The sequence below is a fragment of the Betta splendens genome, chromosome 1, assembly GCF_900634795.4.
Source record: "Betta splendens chromosome 1, fBetSpl5.4, whole genome shotgun sequence".
Lineage (NCBI taxonomy): Eukaryota > Metazoa > Chordata > Actinopteri > Anabantiformes > Osphronemidae > Betta > Betta splendens.
The window spans coordinates 539,526-563,608 of NC_040881.3; the positions used below are offsets into that span (position 1 = coordinate 539,526).

At 47.4% G+C, this 24,083-nt stretch overlaps 1 protein-coding gene across 5 annotated transcripts; it reads right to left on the bottom strand.

Annotated features, from left to right (window-relative positions):
- Nucleotides 1–441: 441 nt before the first annotated feature.
- Nucleotides 442–21,050, bottom strand: LOC114857395 (CSC1-like protein 2). 5 transcript variants are annotated; one of them, XM_029153864.3, is made up of 24 exons: nt 20,750–21,050; nt 17,849–18,067; nt 17,601–17,680; nt 17,367–17,411; nt 16,642–16,732; nt 15,909–15,946; nt 15,685–15,827; nt 14,967–15,018; nt 14,643–14,751; nt 14,495–14,565; nt 14,338–14,418; nt 13,241–13,364; nt 12,945–13,078; nt 12,718–12,855; nt 12,492–12,645; nt 12,299–12,405; nt 9,467–9,553; nt 9,311–9,376; nt 8,908–9,070; nt 8,715–8,820; nt 8,213–8,380; nt 7,835–7,950; nt 7,675–7,758; nt 442–5,211 (listed from the first exon to the last, which is right to left on the bottom strand). In XM_029153864.3, exons 2-24 carry the CDS (start codon nt 18,038–18,040, stop codon nt 4,975–4,977), a joined length of 2,586 nt encoding a protein of 861 aa, XP_029009697.1. In that variant the 5' UTR covers nt 18,041–18,067; nt 20,750–21,050; the 3' UTR covers nt 442–4,974. The 5 variants fall into 5 exon arrangements, with proteins under 5 accessions (XP_029009697.1, XP_029009669.1, XP_055368108.1 ...); XM_029153836.3 differs by having other exon boundaries at nt 442–5,214; XM_055512133.1 differs by lacking the exon at nt 20,750–21,050 and adding an exon at nt 20,443–20,460 and having other exon boundaries at nt 442–5,214.
- Between the last annotated feature and the right edge of the window lie 3,033 nt (nt 21,051–24,083).

A 24,083-nucleotide genomic window follows, 5' to 3' on the forward strand; every position in this document is an offset into this window, starting at 1 on the left:
TTTCCCTTCTCACTCTTCCAGCTTGGGATCAGAACTTTGAATGCTGGATTTTTATTGTGTTCTTTTAGATTAGCCCAATAGCTCATCATTAGCTGCTCACGTCTGAGACTCACTGGCATTTCCCCCATCTCTACACGCAGGGCATCAATAGGTGTGGTCTTAGTCGCACCGCAACACATTCTCAATGCTTGTGCCTACTTCCAGCATCCAAAGAGATGTTTTAGCTGCTGCCCTCTGCAGTTCAGGTTCAACCTGTGTAATCAAAAAACTAATTAGTTAACTACTTAATTGATTGAAACTTTATTGAGGTCAGCAGTGCTTCTGCTCTACCTACTGAGCTATCAGGCCAACGATGACGTTAAATGCAGGAGCAGAGCCTCCAGGTGAGAAGCACAGTGGTTCCCACAGGTCCCAGGTCAGTTCAGTCACAGAGCACAGGCAAACAGATGAAGCCAATTTTATTGATCAAGTAACATAAATAGAACAAATGTTTCACTTCACATACACCTGAAAACCAAATTAAAAATAAATAAGTTTCATAGAAATAAATTAGAAGTAGGTGATGAACCAATGGGCTGTTGCAGTCAGTAGACATGCTGAGCCGTGTGCAGTTCAGTGGCCGTTTACTCACACTATGTCAAACATGTTTCAGTAGCTTTCAGCGCACTCGCCACTTGACATTCTTCATTTCACAGCTTAAAAAAACACTAAAAGCAAAAAGTAAAGCAGCTGCTCGTTAAAAAAAATCTGTAGTTACATGTTACAACAGCTACTGTTTAATACGTGTTCGGTATCAAATACTTCAGTCAGCAGGTTACAAAAATATCACAGAATGCAGAGATGTCAGTGAACACAGCAGCTCTCAATCCCCAGGCCAGATCCAGTCCAGAGCCTAACCTCTAACCACAGACCTGAACGCTGGGCTCAACATCAGACATCCTTACTGCTATGCTGGTAATCTAATTACTGTTCCACGTATTTTAGTCGATCAAAACATCATCTGAAAATCAAACATCCAGAGTTTGAGGAATCCAAATCTTTATCTGGTTTCACAACAAATGGGGATTTCATATTTTGGTCAGCATCAGAATCCAGATGAACACAAATCTGTTGTAATTGCTGCACTGTTGAGTTGAGAGCTGCTAAACTGAACTTTAGGTCAGAACTCAGATTCAGCATGAGTTTTTCAGTTTGGGTTTTATGTGCACACGTCCACTGGAGGTGAAGATGGAAGACGAAACACAGACACAAACACTGCGGGTTCTCCAGCGTGTAGCCACCAGGCACGAGGCTACAGCTCTCATATTCCAGCCGTGTACACACAAACACACACACACACACACACACACACACACACACACACACACACACACACACACACACACACACACTAAGCAACATGACAACAGCTCATGTAAACATTTTAAACCAAACACCACCATCAAAGGTTTGAGTGGCTCACTCAAACCTTTGATTTGTGCAGACCTTCTTCCTCCAACAACCTGCCAAAAATGTATGGTGACTCCTGGACTGTGATCCAGTGATGCTCCATTCCCGTTGACACTCGTGAACCATTGTGGTTGTAATAAAGTTTGTAAGGGGGCAGAACACAGCTGTAAGTCTAGACAGGGGCAGGAGCCATCAGATCACCGCCGAGAAGCTGGAATGGTAAACGATAAAGACGTGCTTGTGTCGAGTCCCTGATCCAACCATCCTGCCTGTGTCCAGTCTCTAGTCCACCCATCCTGCCTGTGTCCAGTCTCTAGTCCACCCATCCTGCCTGTGTCCAGTCTCTAGTCCACCCATCCTGCCTGTGTCCAGTCTCTAGTCCACCTGTCCTGCCTGTGTCCAGTCCCTGGTCCAACCATCCTGCCTGTGTACAGTCTCTAGTCCACCCGTCCTGCCTGTGTACAGTCCCTGGTCCAACCAGCTTGCCTGTGTACAGTCTCTAGTCCACCCGTCTTGCCTGTGTCCAGTCCCTGATTCACCCATCCTGCCTGTGTCCAGTCCCTGGTCCAACCAGCCTGCCTGTGTACAGTCTCTAGTCCAACCAGCCTGCCTATGTACAGTCTCTAGTCCACCCGTCCTGCCTGTGTCCAATCCCTGGTCCAACCATCCTGCCTGTGTCCAGTCTCTAGTCCACCCCTCCTGCCTATGTCCAGTCCCTGGTCCAACCATCCTGCCTGTGTCCAGTCCCTGATCCAACCATCCTGCCCGTGTCCAGTCTCTAGTCCACCTGTCCTGCCTGTGTCCAGCCTCTGGTCCAACCATCCTGCCTGTGTCCAGTCCAGTCCCTGGTCCAACCATCCTGCCTGTGTCCAGTCTCTAGTCCATCCATCCTGCCTGTGTCCAGTCCCTGGTCCAACCATCCTGCCTGTGTCCAGTCTCTAGTCCACCCATCCTGCCTGTGTCCAGTCTCTAGTCCACCTGTCCTGCCTGTGTCCAGTCCCTGATCCAACCATCCTGCCTGTGTCCAGTCTCTAGTCCACCTGTCCTGCCTGTGTCCAGTCTCTAGTCCACCCATCCTGGCTGTGTCCAGTCCCTGGTCCAACCATCCTGCCTGTGTCCAGTCCCTGATCCAACCATCCTGCCCGTGTCCAGTCTCTAGTCCACCCGTCCTGCCTGTGTCCAGCCTCTGGTCCAACCATCCTGCCTGTGTCCAGTCCAGTCCCTGGTCCAACCATCCTGCCTGTGTCCAGTCTCTAGTCCATCCATCCTGCCTGTGTCCAGTCCCTGGTCCAACCATCCTGCCTGTGTCCAGTCTCTAGTCCACCTGTCCTGCCTGTGTCCAGTCTCTAGTCCACCCATCCTGGCTGTGTCCAGTCCCTGGTCCAACCATCCTGCCTGTGTCCAGTCCCTGATCCAACCATCCTGCCCGTGTCCAGTCTCTAGTCCACCTGTCCTGCCTGTGTCCAGTCTCTAGTCCACCCATCCTGCCTGTGTCCAGTCCCTGGTCCAACCATCCTGCCTGTGTACAGTCTCTAGTCCAACCATCCTGCCTGTGTCCAGTCTCTAGTCCAACCATCCTGCCTGTGTCCAGTCTCTAGTCCATCCATCCTGCCTGTGTCCAGTCCCTGGTCCAACCATCCTGCCTGTGTCCAGTCTCTAGTCCACCCGTCCTGCCTGTGCTCTGTTTGTCTGCTTGTTGCTATTCTTTTCTCTCTCTCTCTCTCCTCACCCCAACCGGTCGAGGCAGATGGCCGCCCACATCCAGTCTGATTCTGCTGGAGGTTTCTTCCTCGTTAGAGAGGGAGTTTTTCCTCTCCACTGTTGCTGGGGTTTAGTTGTGTAAGGTCTTAAACCTTACCTGGTGAAGTGCTTCGAGATAACTATGCTTTGAATTGGCGCTATATCAATAAAATTGAATTGAAATAAATTGAATGAGTAAATCCCGCTAATGATAGAGGAGGTTCTTGCTCCAACTCACATGATTTATAATATTTAGGTGTGTCAAGAGTTCTGTGTCCTCTATTGATTCTTGTTTGTAGCCTAGCTTAGCACAGGGACTCTGTTAGCCTAGCCAAGCACCACCTTAAGTGTAGCATTTCATTCTGCAGTGAAGACTGGACAATCTCTAGATTAGTGGACACTGAAGTTAAAATTTGGTCTTAATTTTAAACTATGCTTACTTTTTTTTAAACTATGCTAACAGACGCGAGCAAGCCCGATTGGCTGAGATGCTTCAGGGTGAGGGTGTCCCTACCTGTAGCGCCAGGCTAACAGTTTACCCTCATGTTTCACCTCTGTCTGGGTTAGGCTAGCAACCCTTCAGTTCACCCACTCTCCTGACAAACAGGAAGTGACATGACCTCTTAGGGTTGAGCTTGAGTGACCTCACTGTTCTTTTTAATAATGTGAATGTGGTAAATCTAATATCACAGTTCACTGACGATCAGTTAAAGAAGCGGAAGTGCTGCCTAGTGAACCCTTCATGGCGCAGGTTTGTGTACACTAAGCTAGCTAGCTAAAACACACACACACACACACACACACACACACACACACACACACACACACACACACACACACACACACACACACACACACACACACACACACACACACATCTTCCCTTGAGAATCCTGAAACCTTCCGGCACTGTGGGTAGACCTTCCGGGTGAAAAGCACTGCTCTTCACTGTCTACCTGAGCTCCAACGTTTGCACTGCTGCTGCTAAATGTGTCATCATGTACGAAGGAGTTTTGGTTGCTAAACCTAAGCAGACAAACATCCCACTTCTGTTTGCCAGTTATTCATTTTTAAGGTAGTTCAGGTGAAGTCAGAGCCAATCGTGTAATGCATCGTTGTGCTGAGTCCAGTGGTTCATCATCCAGCAGACAGCATAACAAGGATGAGGTGAACAACGACTGTTGTCACTGGTGATTACTGTCATCCAAAGGTGGAAATGTTGCCTGGGCAGCGCTTGCAGTGCATGCAGGTCAAATGTATCAGCAAAATCTACAACCGACAGGTTCCACAAAAAGAATAAGAGAAAAGTTAATAGGGAGATGAGTCTCTCTGAGTTTCTAACCCTACGAGATTTGGCGGCTGGCAAGTCAATTAGCACTCATCAGAGACATCAGAGGTCAGTGACAGCAGGGGTGTGTGTGGAGGCATCCACCAGGTGTCAGCGTCAACTTTAGAGACCCCACCGGTTCCCGCGGTGAGACCAGGAGTCACGGCACGAGGACCAATTCAACAAATTCTTTTGGCTTTGTGGTTATTTACAGTGACTTCAGTGGAAACAGTTCGATGTCCACCGCATTTCCACAGAAATGCAGAAGTGGATGTTTACGACCCGGCGCCGGCGTCAAAGGTCAGGGTCAAGTCTTCCAGCTGGGAGGGGGTGGAGCTATGCACCTCAATCTTTGTAAATCTGTGTTGAGTGATTCTCCAGTCAACTTCAATTTCTAACTGTTTTACGAGCCCGGACCTCAAACTAGCTCCGCTCCCTCCCTTGAGTTCCACCCCGAGCTACTGGCGGACCTCGTTGGCGATCAGACTGTCCTCCCCCGACTGGAAATCCGCCTCATTGATACTGCTTCCACCATTTAACATCTCCTCGTCCTGGGATGAACCTCTGTCCTCCTCGCCACTGCCACTGCCCGGCTCGTCTGAGTTTGGGTCCTGGAGCACCTGGGCAATGTACATCTGCTGCTGCTGCTGCTGCTGTTGCTGCTGCTGCTGCTGCTGCTGCTGCTGCTGTTGCTGCTGCTGGTGGACCACACACAAACACAGTAATAGGTCAACCTTTGGAAGACAAAATCACCTGAAGCGCCTGTTAGAACGTGGGTAGAAGGTTCAGGCCTGACTGAAGTGTGGAGGTTGTTCTATGACATCAAATCAGACGTGTAAAAAGCCAACACAACAAACCAAACAGACACTTCCAATTTTACGAGACCAAAATACAAACTTTTTATAGATGGAATAAAATAGGAAAAATTCTTACAACAAGCACTAACTCCAAGCTACAGTGTCGTTTATAAAGCCCTGAAAGGATATTACTTGATCGACTAAGTGTGTATATTGGAACCACTGACAAGCCTAAGCACAGCACAGATCTATGTATTTATGCTTTAAAAGAAATGGTTCAGTCATACCAAAGTCAACACGCGACAATGATTGCTGGACTTATAGATGCTAGTAAAGCTTAGGGTTACCCATTTTAAACTCGTTGAAAAATTAAGTCTAAGAAGGGTACCTGGTAGTATTATTAGAATTCTGTCTGTTGGGTGGGGAAACTGCGTCTCTGCCACATTCAGGGATGGAAACGGGGTACGCCAGGGTGGGCTGTCGTCCCCTGCCCTTTTAAACTTTTATATGAATGACTTGTCTGAAGAGTTAATTCGAATAAAACGGGCTGTTTGGTTGGTGACACTCTGGTGAATCATCTTATGGATGCAGATGACAAGGTTATTCTGTCTCCTAGTGTCAAAGATTCAGCATCATTGTCTGGTTTCTGCCTGGTTTCCTGTTTTATTTTGTCAACTTCCTGTCTAGTTCCTGTTTTCGCCTAGGCAATTCATGCTTTACTTTCCATTATTTCTGCTTCACAATCTTGTTTTGCTAGTTTCCAGTTTTACTTTGTGACTTCCTGTTTTGTTTCCTGGCTGTTTCTGTTCCTGCCAGCTTTATTTCTTGTGATGTGATTTTCCCAGCTGTGTTCAATTAGTTAGTAATAAGTTTCAGCACACACCTGTTCCGCTCGCCAGATTGTTCGTTCACACACGTTGTTCCAGCATCTAGTAAGACCATGGTTTCTGTGTTGTGCCTGTTGCCTGGACCTTGCCTCTGTCTTGTCTCTGACTGTACCTTCGCTGGAGTTTTTGGATTAACTGTTTTTGACCAACGCCTGTTCGACCATCCTATTGCGTGCTGTTTTGGTTACATCACTGTTAAAGAAACATTGTTTTCAAGTCCTGTCTCAGTGCTGTGCATTTGGTTCCTTCATCCTTCCGTTCCTGCTCAGTTCAGTGAAAATCAGTATTGCACCCCTCTGTATACGGCACATTTGTGGATTCATTATAAAAAGTCATCCATGCATAAATAAGATTAGAAATTTCCAAAATTGAATTATGAAGGTGCTCTCACAACCATCCTTCAGTGCCGTGCGATATAATTCGCTGTTGTGGACACACTGCCATAGCTGTTTTTTTATACATGTGTATGTGTATATCTTCTATGTTGTTGTATTGTGTATGTGGACCATGAGTCTGTTAATAAGTTTGATGATGATAACGTCAGGTGGCCAATGTTAAATGCTGTTTACTAGTGATGGGTCCGACAACACCGATGCGTCGGCGCATGCGTCAAGCTCATAGAGCGAAACACTGTATCAGTCACTGTCTGATGCGCCAAAATGTCCTTATAAGGAAGCGCATGTGTCTGGCTGCATCTGCCAAAAAGAATCCCTGAGCGTTTGCCGTTCATCGTCAACTTCATCTATAATTCATCTCATATCGTAAAATAAGGTGTCTCTTTTACTTTTATTTTATAATAAAGTGAAAGTGTATTAATAAAATAATTAAGTTTTACTTGATGTATCTGAATTCAGATTAATTTCAAAGTGACTTATAGTTTACTAATCATATTATTTTATGCAGTTTAAATGTCGCATTTGTTCAACAGAAATTTCCTATTTAAACAAAACCACCTCAGTGTGTTGACCCCAGCAACACTTCTAGACCCCAGATTTAAATCACTGGTTCCGCAGTTCCCCCAAGTGCAATGAGGCCGTCAGTAGACTGCAGTCAGAACAGCAGCTGTCTACACCCACTTCAGGCATGTTATTCAGCATTATTTGTTTCTTGTTGTTTGGAAATGGTGTACTAAAATGGCAGTGTGTTGTTTCTAGATAACCTTTGGCAAGATCTCCTCATTAATATATTAATAATACTCTATAAAATACAATGACTTAAATTATATTATTTTATCCATTAGGTCATGTGTCAGCTGAGTTCGTCAACTAAGTTGCCTGTAGGGATTTTTAAGGTCCACCAGCTGTCAGTATTCAGTGACACAGTATTGACACAGTATCAATACAGTTTTGCAATGTGTCGAAACGCTTCATGACGTCTCATCTACCCATCACTACTGTTTGCCACCATTAGCTTACTGTAACTCAATGCCAGGTTGTTTCCTGTTTTATGAAAGTTGTCCCTCACTTCTACTCACTTGAGATTTGGTGCTCGGGGAGGACGAAGGACGAGCTGGACGTCCATTCTCTACTGTGTCAATGTCATTCTCCTTGGTGTCGATCTGGGACAAAAACACAGATTAATGCTGAAACCAAGGCCTTTGTCTACACAAACATCCTGGAGAACTGCTGGCGTACCTTATAGTTATGAGCACTGAGGTACTTGAAGTGTCCGAAGCAAACGTGAGACAGACAGACCACGATGGTGACGATCAGAACCACCAGTGTGAACATTGAGGTTGGAGTCTCAAACCCTGATGCAACATTAACATGAGGATTAATTCGTGCTTCAGGTTTCATCTCACAGAATGTGTTAATTTGTGCTTTCCTAAACAAAGCTCTGCCACAAACTCTTCATTTATCCTGTTCTCAAATTACTAGAAATCTGATTTAAACCGAATCCAAACACACTCAAAGGCTTTGTTGAATTCCAGTAAACTGCTGCTCAGTAGCCTCTGTTAGACTTGTCCTGATCAGTTTTCTGCATTAGCAGTGTTAGTAGTGATCCATTCTTACCTGTGCGTACTGTGGAGAAGAAGAGGAGCCAGAAGAGGCAGAGAATGGGTGCAGCCACTACCTGGGTGACGGCTCCTGAGTGAATCTTCTTGTCCAGTTTCGAGGGCAGATAGGCGTAGTACATGTTATATCGGTCTACCAGGTGTTTTAGAAGCATGTACATCAAACCTACAGGGGAACATGACTCTTACTCAGATGTTCACCAGTTTTAGATTTTCTGGTAACCATCTCAGAGGCTTCTTCCTCATTGATCAGAGTTAACTTCCAAGCCATCTACTGGTCTCTTCCCAATCCCAACTAGATCAGTGAATGAACTCCGACCTTTAATCAGCTCATCTACATTATAACAATTCAACCAGTCTTTGCTAACAGGTACGACAGGATTTAAGGTGGATGTGGTCAAACCTCTAGTGAAAAAACCCAACCGAACTCTACTCGACCCTGGAGAACAGCCCGGTTTAGATCTGCACATCTAACTGTGGTTTATGAAACGTAGACTGACCGAAGGGGACGATGATGGGGCAGGTTATGCTGTAGGCCATCACCACTGTGAACACATTCATCATCCAGGCGTACGCCGCCCCAAACTGGAACTCATAGGCCTGATGCTGGAGGGACAATACGTGATGTAAGATCAACAAGGAAGGGTGACACCAAAACAAATTCGAACATCCTCATGGAAAGAGCCTCCTCACCCTCTTGACGTTGCGACGGTCAGCTGCAGACCGAGCCAGGCACAGTCGGATCATGTACATGAGCAGACCAGGGATCCTCAGCAGGTCCATGGCATTTCCAATGAATGCAGAGGCAATGACGTAGTTAACAAAGAACGCTCCGTTATCTGGCAGGAAGACGCACCTGAAGGACAACCAGAACCAGGACCAGCTCCATGATGTTGGACAGTTTAGTGACAGCTGAAGGTCGACTGGACTGTTTCACAATAAGAATCAATTTTGCCTAAACTCAAATCACTCTTTTAATGAAAATAACTTCAAATTGGAGTAATATAAAAATATTTATTAACTGTCTGCCTTTCCTAGTTAAATGCAGTGATGCAGTGATGCAGCGACTCGAATCATCAATAAACATACTACTTACTCAAATCGGATTTTAGCATCAGCAAGGAACTTTCTGTCGAAGAGCCAGCGGAAGAAAACATCCAGACTGAAACAGAAACGGTTTGATGACGCAAAACACAAGCAGCTGAGTAAAGGCTTATCTGAATAAATGGTACAAGACAAGTGACTTTAGTACCTGCTCAGTCCGAGCGATGGCAGCAGCAGCACCATGAAGATGAGGAAGGTGTAGCATTTGTGCATTGTTGTCCGGTTTTCCCCAGACCTATAAAGACAGGAGTCAGATGCAGAGTAACTACGCTACTGCGACCTGTTCCTCAGGTCGGGACGTTGGATTCCTGCTATGACTTTGTCTCATCTTAAGCATCTGTCCAGCTTCTTATCTGACCCTCACTGAAGTTGGACGCTGAAAAGCAGACTTTTTGGATGCGTCACATAATGCTGATTAATCTTGGACTTTATTTGAGACGTTCATTCATTCCTGAATGACTCACTCTACAAACTACTTTGATTATCTTTTTGTTTTACCTCCGGCGCCGGTCGAGCTGGCAGCTCCTTTCCTCTTCGTTCTATTTAATACTTTCTTGCAATGCAAAGCATTGTTAAGTTTTAAGTTTTGAATTATAGTTCTTCTGTACGTTTCTCGAAACTTAATTCGTTCCGCATACTTTATGCTATCAAAATCATTCAAACATCAAAACAGCTTTTCCAGACTTAGTGCAGATCCATTTAACTTTTTCATATCTTTGATATTTTTCAACAGAACGTTTCTCTTTAACTTGTCACTACAGCCACAGTTTTCTCTCTATGAACATATTTTTTTCACTCATTCGTACTCATACTTGTCTTCTCTCTAATGATGTCTTGTCAAGCCCTCAGACCTATACTTTAGTCTGTCGCTGCCTCAAAGCGCAGAGTTCCAGAAATCCTCCCACAGAAACACAGAGATATAACATTTTGAAAACTTAAAAGGTTTTAGTCTTTAAACATGAAACTAACACCAGTTGCTCATTAAAGCTTTGACATTTAAGGAGTTTAGTCATTTTATCATAGCTATTATGGTATTGCTGTAACAAGCTTGTTTAGCAGGGGTGCAACTCTGCTTTTACAGAGCAGAAAGAAACAGATTTTCCCACCTTTCATCTCCATGACAACAATGCAGCTGCAGCTTTGACTGACAGGTCAAAGTCCTGATGCTCAGTGTGGCAGCTCTATGCATATTACTGATTAGTTCATTACACTGTGTGATTATTTATTATTTGTGATTATTTATTATTTTATTTATTATTATTATTTTATGCCTCGGGGTCAGAGCGCGCATTGTTTACACCGCGGAGCAGCTGATCGCGCTGCGCAGTGCCGTAGTTCTGCCCAGAGACAGACACGAGATCACCGCTGAGGTGCTGATGAAGTCCCGACGTGGGCGCCACGCCGGAAAACTACGACGGGAGAAAACGAGACGCTTCAGGCCCGCTGTCGCCTCCGTCATCATGGGGAACGTGAGATCTCTCCCCAACAAGATCGACGAGCTTGCGGCGCTCACACGGCACCAGCCGGAGTACAGAACGAGCAGCGTCCTGCTGTTCACGGAGACCTGGCTGACGTCACTCATCCCGGACTCGACTGTCGCACTGGACAACTTTCATCTACTGCGAGCGGACAGAACAGTGGACAGCGGTAAGGGGAAGGGAGGGGGTCTGGCTATGTTTGTGAACATGAGGTGGTGCAAACCAGGACATTGCACTGTCAGAGAGAGGCTGTGTAACAGAGACACTGAGCTGTTAGCGGCATCTCCAGCACCCAGGTAAGAAATGAGCTCAGAAAGGCAGCAGATGGCATCAGCTCCAGACTCCTAAAGTCCTGCGCAGGTGAACTGTGTGGAGTCATGGAATATGTCTTCAATCTGAGCCTCAAGCTGAGAATGGTACCACGGCTCTGAAAGACCTCCTGAGTGCTACTAATACTCAAGACACTGTATGCCAAAGACCAGTTGCCCCTTACGTCCCATCTGATGAAGACACTGGAGAGACTGGTCCTGGGTCACCTCCGCTCCGCTGTGGGAACCTCCCTGGACCTGCTGCAGTTCGCCTACCAACACGGCATAGGAGTAGAGGACGCCGTCATCTTCCTCCTACATCGAGCTCTTTCTCACCCAAGAAGCCCGGTAGCTGTGTGAGGATCATATTCTGTGATTTCTCCAGTGCCTTCAACACCATCCAACTGGGGCTTCTGAATTACAAACTGGAGGAGGCTGGTGTGGACCTCCATCCACACCAGCGGAGTGGATCATGGACTACCTCACAAACCGGCCTCAGTTTGTGAGAGCCAGGGACTGTGTCTGACGCTCTGAACTGCAGTGTGGGGTCCCACAGGGCACTGTACTGGCCCCTTCCTCCTCACCCTCTGTATGTCAGATTAGACGTCGGTCTTTTGGAGTGAGGGGGCCACTCCTGAAGACCTTCTATGACTCTGTGGTGGCATCAGCCATCCTGTACGTGTGGTCTGCTGGAGCAGCAGCATCACAGTGAGGGACAGGAAGAGACTGGACAGGGTCATCAACAAGTCCAGCTCTGTCCTCGGCTGCACTCTGAGAGAAGGGTCCTGGATAAACTCACATCCATCCTGGACCAGGACTCTCACCTACTGGAGGACTCACTGTCCACTGCTCTGGAGCAGCTTCAGTAGCAGACTGATCCACCCTCGCTGTGTGAAGGAGAGATATCACAGATCTTTCCTACTTGCTGCTATAAGACTCTTCAATCAGAATTGCTAACTTCATGTGCTCTGTTCATGGATGTGTGCTTCATTTATGGATGCGTGTTGGTATAGTTTCTCATTTTTTTTGCTGTCCTTTGCGTTGTAAGGTGCAATTTTCCTGCTGTGGGACTAATAAAAGTTTTCTTATTCTTATTATTATTCTTGATAATTATCTTTCGCCCCAGATGTCTGTAACAGGGTTCAGGCATTAATACTGCAGTACTGTGCAGTAGTATGGTGGAAGCAGAGTTACCTAGTCCAGTGGGCCTCGAAGAAGGCAGAATAGTAGACAATAGTTGGCAGCAGAGCAGAGAAAGCCCAGAGAAGCAGAGTGGGGAAGAACTGAGTGATGATGGGGTTCTGGAGAGAAAGCAACAAACAGCAGAGTCAAGTTTCTGGTTCTACCAAAGAGCTGTGTGACTGTGGGTCCAACTAGGGTTTCTTACGTTGAGATACTCGACTGGCTTGGTGACATTGAACTTGTCCATGGTGGAAATAATAATGGCGGGCGTGGTGAGGAAGAAGAGGAGGATGAAGAGGATGCAATTGATGATGAAGCAGCGGATCCACCAGGAGATTCCTCCCAGCGACAGGTGCTCCCTGCGAAGTAAAGGACACATGGTCCGTTATGTGTCCTCAGGTGAGCTTTGTGGGTAGAGCTTGTGGACGTACCAGCGCACGTTCTGTGGGTCGGGCGCATATGAAACGCTCCAGTTGTAAACGTGAAGCACTTCACTGAACTGGGAGGAACGTGGCTCCAGGTGACATCGACAACCCTGAACATGACAAGCGTTGAAGTCCTTCAGAATGCTGAAAACACAGTAGAAAAAGGTCACAGCCGCGTCCATGAACTCTACCACACCTACAACTAAAGGTAATGATCATCAGCTGGTGCTCACATGGCTGTCATGGCCTCGTTCTGGAAGGTGACGAAGGCCATGCCCAGTGGTTTGGTGTGAACCTTCTCCTTCTCCTTCCTGTACTCCTCCTTCAGCTTGGCCTCCCTCTTGGTGTAGTAGCTCACTGCCTCCTCCTGCGGGACAAAATTGTCTTGATGTCATGACATGCTCAACAGTTGAGCCTTAAAGGCTCTCAGCACAACACAAACATCTACATCATCTAGTCACTTCATAAAAGCAGAATGTTAACGCTGAAGGCATCCATTGCTTTTCCTGCTCTATGTGAAAGTCATCACCTCCTCACAGCCAGTGATGGCGCAGCAGCAGAGGTGTCCACAGGGTTTGGGGTTGATCATGGTGGGAACGTGTTCCTTTGCCATCAGGTCGGTGAAGAACTTCTTGCTACGCTCGGTTTTCTTCCTGTACAACACAAACACACATAGACACACAGTCAAATAGTTCCAACAAAAGCAGCCAAATCCAGCAATAACGTGCAGATCTCTGATCTGTCTGGGAGTCAAACACAAAAAGCATTTTTACTGTAATATTTCGATCTATATAAAAATGAAAGCCTCTTCAGTAGAACGTCTTCAGTGTATTAGAATTTGGTCTATTTTTATTGTTATAATATTATATATAACTAAAAATATTTTTTACTGTTTGATGTTAGTTGGTGGTAACTGGCATTAAAGAGCTTGTTTTGTTTTTGAGTTGGAGTTTGAAAAGTGAACATCTGCTCATTGGTTGGTTGGTTAATGTTTAACATCTAGACCTTGTTCATGCCTTATTGCAACATAGGCTGATAGCCGTGGTAAATGTATAAAAGTCCCTCTTGCAAGAAGGACTCATCCAGGTGGTCTTCTCCCGCTGCCTCCTCTCTGTCTTATTCTGTGATTGTACTGTCTCATCAAATGTAATAAATTCACAGTTATTGATTTGAACTTGACGTTATTATAATAATTTGACGTTAGGTTGTGGCTGAACCAATCAGCTCTTAAGGCCACGCCTGCCAGACTGACTAGAGAGGACCCAAATGCACGACCCACACAAACCAAACAGTGAACTAAAAAGATTTGACGATGACACAAACAGGTATGTGACAGCAAATGAAAATCACTGCTAATGTAGGGTTAAATTAATGGTAACTAAAAAACATGTAACAAACACAAAACAATGGCACACATGGAGCAAACAGAAAACCAGAAAGCACGATGGAACAGGGTAACATGAACAGTGAATACAAACAAGGAACGTAAATACTACAACAATCAAACTGATTACAGACGGGAAATGTTTTCATCTAGTGGTGGACGGACTGTAGCACAGATGCTCTGAACTTGAGCACACGAGCATACTGGTGACCAACGTCAGCGGTAGCTGCACTGGGCCTCACCTCTCAGCGTTCAGAGCCATCAGTTTGGCCACGTTGTAGCAGATACGAGCCTCCAGCACGATGCAGTTCTCATAGGCCTGTCTGAACGATAAGCAGAGCACGTTTCACTCTGACTGAGTTGTAGAGAAAAGCCAGCCCTGTCTTTTACTAAACTTACTCAAAATGCTGCTTGATCTGAGTCTCCTCTGCGTATTTAGAGATGCCGTTAATGAATAAAGTGCGTTTCACCTGCAACAAAGACAAAGAACCAGATGAGCTCAGACAAGTCATCCCAGCTGGCAGCTCCTGAGCCCTCAGCCTCCTACCAGGTCATCTTCCTTGTAATGCATCTTGGATGTGTGTCTCCTCATGCTGTAGACTGTCAGCAGCAGGTACATGAAGGCAAACGTTGTGTGGAGCCACAACAGGTTTGTCCTGGAAATGAAAGTGGTTTAAACTCACAACATTTCCTCTTTAAAGCCTGACCCTGCAGCTGTAACTGACCAACCAGGGAATGAACCCGGTGGATGGACTCAGTGAGAGAAAAACTGAGGAGCAGCTGATGATCAGATACATCAGCGCTACCTGCATGTAAAAGCTGTCTCTCCTGGAGACCTTCTGCTGATTTGAAAGCAGAGGCAGGGACTCACCCAGACTTGAGGTTGGCTATCGTGGTGCGTCCAAAGCTGTAGGCGTTATTTTCTGGAAGAAACAAATCAGAGGTTGTCATCATGAAACTTTAAGGAGTGAGGCTGTGGTTTCAGAGACGACCTCTCCTGCTCTCTGACTGCAGAACGCAGCTTCCTCCTGGACTCACGTTGACCAGACATTAATACACTGTCACAGGTCACATGCTAAAAGAATCTACACATAGCGCCACTGTGGCCTGAAGGTCCTCAAACAAGGACCCGGTGTAAGTGAGCAACATCAGCACAGACGTGAGGAAGTCATACTAGAGTAGTACTGCAGTGGTGAAGAATGAGGACAATTAAAGCTTCATTTCTATTGCACTACAACAACCTGTTCTATACAGACCAGACAAATACAGTAATATCTGACGTCGTACTACAGTCATATTTAAGCATCGTACTGTAGTAGTACTACAGTATTATCCCGCATCGTACTGCAGTAGTACTCTTTCCACCACTGCTGGCTCTACCTGCTCCAACCGAACCACCTTCTACCACCAGACGTGCTACCGACCACCTACAGACGGTACCTTCTTGTGAGGGAGGGCCAGGCACTCCTTGGCTTAGGAAAGCATCTTTACTGATAATTCGGACTAAAAGCAATCAGACACAGGCACAGTGAGAGTCTGCAGGCGTCAGAGCTGCTGCACAGGAAGAGTCCGGGTTGCGTGCTACTTACCAAGCAGGTCTCCAGAGAAGTTGACGGGCAGGACGATGCCAACGGAGAGAACGCCAACGACAACCAGCAGGCCGATGATGTGGCGCTGGAAGGACAAGTAGTGGACGGCATCTTCTCCACACTTCTCCCTGATCTCTTCATCCCTGCCAGAGGAAGAGAAGGACGCTCAGCACTTTCTGGTTTTTAAGTTGTAACCCGGAGCTCGTCATGACGCTGACACTCACTTTATTCTGAAGATAGCCGTGAGCCACGAGCAGAAGCCCTGAAACACAAACACAGGTCCATTACTTCACCTTTTGAAACTCCTAGTTTGTTTAATAGCGTTGGTCTGATTTAATGCTCCTCTAAATTCAGTGAAGTTAAACAGTGAGGTTCCTTTAGGTTGTGCTCTAACTCCGCTACTGCAGAGTCAGGGGTAAGGGTTCACCAGTTGTTGCTGCTCCTTGGTTCACGTGTTTCCTGTAGCTGTTGTTGCTCAGCTCAGAGTAAAAACATGAAGTTTAACTGTTCCTGGTGCAGGTGAGCGCAGGTGAGTGGGCGGAACTTCAGTTGGTGACAGTGTCCCATATCTGTGTCAAGTTAACGTCCTCTGAGCCGCTTGGTGTTAAACAGGATTACCATCAGCAGATTAAACCAAACAAATCTGCTGAGCTTTCACTGCAGGATGTCCTCAACACTGCACCACGACACGCTCCACTGAATCACTCATGAGTGTATCACTACGTTAAAACCGATCCATAAAAACATTCATCAGATTGAAATTGAGACGCTAATATATAAAGATTATTATTAAAACATTATGTTATGAGACGCTCAAAACTACATAGAACGTTGAGATTCAAAGGGGCAAAATGAAAAACTAACTGAAAAAAGCTACTAGACTCTGAATGAACTCTTTTATGCTTTCTACTCCATGATGTCGACAAAGTAAAGAGGAGGGATGATGAAGGTTCTTACGTTGTCTCTCTGTTCAAAGTCCACAGAGCTGGAGACGGAGGTGAGACGTTCGTAGCGGTCGGGCGTCTCTGAGTGCATCGCCGAGGCAACGCTGCGGAGACAGGAAGGTTAGCCTGTAACTGCTAACTGAGTTCAGGTCCTCTGCTTCCTTTGACACAGTGGAACAGATCTCTATGACAGTGAAAGACAGCAGGGGGCTAGCAGCATGAGAACATTGTGTAGTGTTTTTGGCAGGCGCTCAGTGATGTCACTCAGACTGGAGCTATGACACAAAACAAGCACGTGTTACAGGAAGACGATAGAGGCTGTTTCTGTTGTAAAAGATAGTTGAGCAAGCCCTCATTAAACAGATATCCCGGTTCCTCCACCGTTATACTACATAGTGAGAACAGAACAGAAATGCATTGTCCAGTTAGTGTTCACACATGCCAGCGGGCAACAGAAACAGCCTGAGTTGGACCAGGTTTCACCGCTATCGTCACGTCACAGGGTTAGGACATGAAGCCGTTACCTCTTCACCGGTTCATAGTTATCTTTCTCTCGCCTTCGGCTGAATTAACAGTAAACATGGAGACAACGTTAGCATCACACAGACACACAGACACAGACACAGACACACACACGGTCCACACTGAACACATTAACAGCGAAAACAATCATTGTGTTAGTGCACCAATCAGCGCGCGGCACCCTGTTAACAACGTTAATGAACAAACCAAACATACTATTCCAGAACTTCCAGCTTTGCTTCACTGAAACGTTTCTTCAGTCTTCAGGAAGAAAAACAGAAACAATAAAAGCTCAGGGAGACCAGCACAGGAGCCTAATCACTGCAAGGACTCCAGATGTCGGAGTTTCTAATCCTGGACGTAGCACCAACAAACGCCTCCAACGTCGCTCACTTACAAACATGGACACGACTGAAGTCGCAGAAACATATACATAACCTGAAGATTTACCTGTCGGCATCAGTGACCAGCGCCAGGCGGCCGTAGTCCCACGCAACCTTCCGAAGAATAGAAAAGACAAAGAGCAGCACCTGATGGAGGAGAAGAAGGGCCAGCACTTCCAGTTAAACCTCAGGAGGAAATGTATCACAGACATTTATTCTGTAATTCTTCTGCAATCATCCATCACATAAATGGAACGGCTCGTTATCTGTACAGGTGAACAGCAAAGCTTTCAGCACGGTGTGGCGTGTACTCACCAGGAAGCACATGAAGTCAAGGGCGAGTACGGTGGGCACCCCTCCGAATGGCAGCCCCTGCAGCACTGTGCTGCGGATCCGAGCAGAGTAACAGTAGTCTTTGAATTCTGGATTGGCCGGGCATTTGTCCTGGTCGCCGCACGTCTGACCACTGCTGAATATCGCCATGGTAACGATCAGCACTCTGAGCATGCTCACTACCACATCTTCACTGAGAACCTAAGGACAGCATGAAACCATCATCAAAGACAGAAGTCTTCTGCAGAACCAGAACAGAGTTGTTTCATCTCTGACTCATCTCTCATCTCATAAAGTGAAAAGATTGGAACAATCTGAATACAAGAAGTGTGTAAATATGTAAGTTCAGGAATTAGAGGATAAATGTGTAATAATCAGAATCAGGTCTTCTGAGGTTGTTGCAGCATCTGGTGTGGAAATGTTTCCACCTGAAAGAAAGACGTCCAATATAAAAATCATTATAAAAGTCATTAACCTGCACTAATATTAATACTGTGAGGTACCGACTCGACCCAGAGTCCGTCTACAGGGCAGACGGTTCGGCTTGAGATGATGCTTTAATGTGCAGCAGGCTCAGAAGCATGACGATGGAAGGAAGGACAGGGATGTTCACCTGTAGTAGCAGGTGAGTGGATGTGAACGTCGTCCTGTGACCTACTGAGCCCCAGGACGCCTGCTTTGTGCTGTGCTGTGGAGAGGCTGGCAGCCTCCAGGGGGCGCCAGGCGCCGCCGCTCACGCCTGGAATATTCCACCAGCTCACCATCTCTGGGTGAAGTGCCCCCTCCCTCCTCCTCTTCCTCGTCTCTGTTGCCATGGTGCAGCTGCATGACTCATCTTAAGCCTCCAGTCTCTGAGCTGCAGACTCAACACAGACCATCATGGATCCATGCGAGCAGAGCAGACACCTGTTCCCCACTGATCACTACTGTCAGATAAAGGGACCATGGACCCATGAGCACAGACCCAGTTATGGCCCGTACCACCGTACTGTCAACCTGATCCAAATGAACAACAGAATTTTAATGATACGCTATAAAAATGTAAAAGAAGAAAACTAAGTGATGAGTCGTCACAGAGGCTGATCTTCATGGCAGTGTCAGTTTCCAGATGAGGTGTTTACAAATCTACTAGAAACCAGGTGCAGCAGCGATGTGGCCCGAAGAGGCAGCTCCATGAATGATGCACTGTCTCAATGAAACCAACACTAAGTCTGAACAATTGTGAGGCTTCAAAACAGCAAGGATCCGGGTTAGTTCGGTCCACAGGAACCCTTTCCCCACGTCTGCTTACCTGTGGTGGCTCGCCCCGTTCAGCGCTAGCATCTCTACTGACGCTAGCTCACACATGAGTCCTAGGCTATGAGCTACTGCTCCCACACTGTCAGAGCCTGGGTACGGGCTCTCAAAGACAGGACAGAGCGCGTTCTAACTGCGTTCTAACAAACACGGTCTCGCCGGCAGCCGAGCCCCTGTTGCAGCGCGCTGATAACAGCTCATATCTCCTCCGTCTGCTCGCAGCCAACAGCCGTGATGAGTCCAGACCACGACCAACGTATGGAACTGTGAAAACGAGGCTCCACCCTCCACCAGGGGGCGTTCATGGTCCAACTGAATGGGCTGAGGTCCGAGATCAGGAACCCAATGAGTCAGTTCAAACAGCGTAAAGGTAACAGAAGCTGTGAACCCAGTGATGCCGGGATGAAAGGACCTGACAACCAGGCATCAGGCCTTAAAGCCAGCGTACCCCATAATCAGCCCAATGACGACCTCCACAGCAGATGTGGAGGTGAACCCGGCCCTAAAGCAGATGTGGAGAGATGCAGGCGTCAAAGTATGGTGTGGAATCTAGAGGCTGAGGAGGAAATGTTTGCAGACGTTACGTTTCCTCTCCAGCTGCTGCGACTCAGAGTCTGAGCAGCTGCGCCCACATTTCCCACAATGCAGCAGGCTATGCTCCCTGAGTACTGCCTTCACTAGTCTTTGACTCCACAGCTGAATGTAACTCTTGCAGCGCTGCTTCGCTGTCTACGCTTAGTGTGGGAATTCAGAGCTTTGAGAGGCTCTGAAGTGGACCAGTCAGTCATCAGTTTGGATCAGTCAGTCGAACCAAGCGGCGTCTTCAGGACGCTGTGATAGGAAAAGAACAGAACCTTTTATGGGATTCTGCTGATTCTGAACCTTCCCAACAGTTCCCTGCTGCCAATTCAACAAAGATGAACCCGCATCTGACAGAACTGAACTTTGGTTCTTGTGGGTTTGATGGTGAAGCTAGACTCAGTAGTACTACAACTAAAGGTACTACTGCACTGCAGTACATACTAGAGGTACTACAGAGAATACTACAGTTACTACAGTATATATGATATCTTCTACATGTACTACAGTGGGTATTACGGGTACTACATGCACTACAGTAGGTACTACAGGTAGTTGGTACTCCATGTACTACAGCTAATACTACAGTAGGTTATACAGCTAGTACATGTATTACAGTAGGTACCACGTGAACTACAACAGGTACTGTACTACAGATACTACAGTAGATACTACATGTACTACAATAGATACTACAGTACCGACAGATCTCAGCGGTATCGACGTGTTGAGAGGAACCTACGCAGAACCACACTGGAGCCGCAGACAGACAGACGCGTAGCCGGTTCGTCCTCTGCGCACTCGTTATGTAACCCCCCCCCCCCCCCCCCCCACCCAACCCCCGCCGCCATCGGTACCGGGGCCGTACGAAGGCGGGATGGATGCTGTCCGTGCGGAATCCGCCGCAGGCCGCCGGTCAGGCTGCAGCAGCGGCCTGCGGCGGCTCCTCGGCTCCTGATAGGATCACGGAGCCCGGAGAATTAAACCCAATTAGAACAAAGCCGGTACCTGAGCATCCGAAGCCGAGCCTCGTCCACGTCTCCTCCGCCAAAACGATCCAGTCTGCAGAAGCCGTCACAGAGCCTCTGCCTCGGCTGCGTCCGGCCGCAGCGGCGCCATCCGACACGAAAGGACTGAGGATTTACAGCAGCGCCGGGAACTGGACGGATCAGCGTCCGCGGAGCCGAGTCCCTCCGCCGGCCGTCGGTGCAAAGATGGAGGCGTCTCTACGGGGATACACAGAGAGCCGCTGCTCAGAGCTGCGGTGATGCGCCGCGCCACCACCAGGGGACGCCCGACCAGCCCCTTCACAATAAGAGTCCCTCTGTCGGTTAAATATTATTATTATTATTATTATTATTATTATTATTATTATTATTATTATTAGTAGTAGTAGTAGTAGTAGTAGTAGTAGTAGTAGTAGTAGTAGTATTGTTGTTGTTGTTGTTGTTGTTGTTGTTGTTGTTGTTGTTGTTGTTGTTGTTACACACACAGTAAATTTCTATGACTATTTATACACAGTGTGTGCACAGTGTATACACATTCTACATTATGTTGACATGTGTAGATATAAACATAACTACATACAGTAAAGCATTTCTAGAGGAAAATGAATTTTGTCATACTGAATGTATTCCCAAAGCATTGTTGAAAGTAACTAAAACATTTAAAACATAGCTGAAAGTAGTTCAGACATTTGATGATCTGTGTAGAAAGAAGACTATGACGTTGAGGGAATTCTAACAGACACAGCTTTACTGATCAAATCAATAATTGTGAATTTATTACATATGATGATATAATAAGATAACATAAGAAAACCTTTAATAGTCCCGCAGTGGGGAAAATTACTTCTCACAACAACAGTACAGATAAGCGAGAATACAGCTACAGAACAGTTTGTGTTGGCACAGTACAAAGCAGTACAGTACAGTTAGAGTGAGTATGAGGTCATTGCAGGGTTATTGCACGGTAATGGGTATAAGATTTGTACCGGTAACAATATACATGATTGTTCACAGATTTACACAAATATTGTGCAGAGCAGGTTGCTATATAAACCACTGGTGCACTGGGTGAGTGACTGTAGTGGGACGTGGTCAACAGTTCTGATTGTACAGTCTGACAGCAGCAGGTAGGAAGGATCTACGATATCTCTCCTTCACACAGCGAGGGTGGATCAGTCTGCTACTGAAGCTGCTCCAGAGCAGACAGTGAGTCCTCCAGTGGGTGAGAGTCCTGGTCCATGATGGATGTCAGTTTAGCCAGGACCCTTCTCTCACCACCTCCTGCACCGTGTCCAGAGTGCAGCCCAGGACAGAGCTGGACTTCTTGATGATCCTGTCCAGTCTCTTCCTGTCCCTCACTGTGATGCTGCTGCCCCAGCAGACCACACCGTACAGGATGGCTGATGCCTCCACAGAGTCATAGAAGGTCTTCAGGAGCGACCCCTCACTCCAAAAGACAGCAGTCTCCTCAGCAGGTAGAGTCTGCTCTGACCCTTCCTTTACAGTGCATCCATGTTATGAGTCCAGTCCAGTTTATTGTTCAGATGCACACCCAGGTACTTGTAAGAGTCCACTCTCTCAATGTCCCTTCCCTGGATGTGGATCGGTGGTATGACAGCAGGCTGCAGTCTGCGGAAATCCACCACCATCTCCTTCGTTTTCCCTGCATTGATCAGGAGGTGGTTCCGCTGGCACCAGTCCACAAAGTTCTGAGTGAGTCCTCTGTACTCTGCATCATCATCATCGGTGATCAGTCCGACGATCGCAGAGTCGTCAGAGAACTTCTGCAGAACACAGCTGTCCGTGTTGTGTCTGAAGTCTGACGTGTAGAGGGTGAAGAGGAAGGGGGCCAGTACAGTCCCCTGTGGGGCCCCCACACTGCAGGTCAGAGTGTCAGACACACAGTCCCTGGCTCTCACAAGCTGAGGCCTGTTTGTGAGATAGTCCATAATCCACTCCGTCAGATGAAGGTCCACACCAGCCTCCTCCAGTTTGTGTTTTCTATTATTATAATGTGTGTGAACACAGCTTCATTTTGACAGTGCAATGTCGTGGCATACACCACCTGATGTTCACAAACACAGCCAGACCCCCTCCCTTCCTCTTACCGCTGTTCTCCGTTCTGTCCGCACGTAGCAGATGAAAATTGTCCAGTGCGACAGTCGAGTCCGGGATGAGTGACGTCAGCCATGTCTCCGTGAACAGCAGGACGCTGCTGGTTCTGTACTCCGGCTGGTGCCGTGTGAGCGCCGCAAGCTCGTCGATCTTGTTGGGGAGAGATCTCACGTTCCCCATGATAACGGAGGGGACAGCGGGCCTGAAGCGTCTCGTTTTCTCCCGTCGTAGTTTTCCGGCGCGGCGCCCACGTCGGGACTTCACCAGCACCTCAGCGGTGATCTCGTGTCTGTCTCTGGGCAGAACTACGGCGCTGCGCAGCGCGATCAGCTGCTCCGCGGTGTAAACAATGCGCGCTCTGACCCCGACGCACATCGTAGCTTTAAAACAGCGTTTGTACTGCGCCAAACTTAGAAAAACTATACAAAAGCTGTGTACAGGTTGTGTACACTAATGCTACTAACAAAGCACTAAGAGGACAGGAGCTGTTGTGACCAGCAGCTCGACCGGCGCCGAAGAATATAGTATAGTATATACTATATATATATATATATATAGTATACTATATAGTATAGTATAATATATAGAATATAATCAGAATTGAGAGAACAGGTAGTGAGACCACCTGATTTGAGATATATAAAAAAGGAATTGTTGTGAGAGGTTAAAGAGGTCACACAGATGTGTCTGAAAGTGTCACGAACACACGGCTGAGGACCCAAATGCACAGTACACTGCAGGACTTGATGAATTAAAGCAGTGTTTTATTGTATAAGCGTCGTCAGGCAGTCCGGGTCATACACCGTATCTCAGGCCGGACCACCGGGGACCGATGCGCCGCAGGAACCTCCGGCACCTCCACGAACGGCTCCTGTGCACAAAGGAACAATGGCAAAAGTCTCTGCAGGGCCACCAGGAACTGCAGCAGGAACGACCCCCTCCTGGAGGCCGACAGGAACTGCAGCGGGAGCTGCAGCAGGAACGACCCCCTCCTTGAGGCCGACGGGAACTGCAGCGGGAGCTGCAACAGGAACAACCTCCTCCTGGAGGCCGGCGGGAACTGCAGCGGAAACAAGAGCGGGCGCAACCTCCTCCTGGAGGCCGGCGGGAACTGCAGCGGAAACGAGAGCGGACGCAACCTCCTCCCGGAGGCTGGCGGGAACCACGGCGGGAACTGCAGCTGGCGCGACCTCCTCCTGGAGGTCGGCGGGGACTGCGGC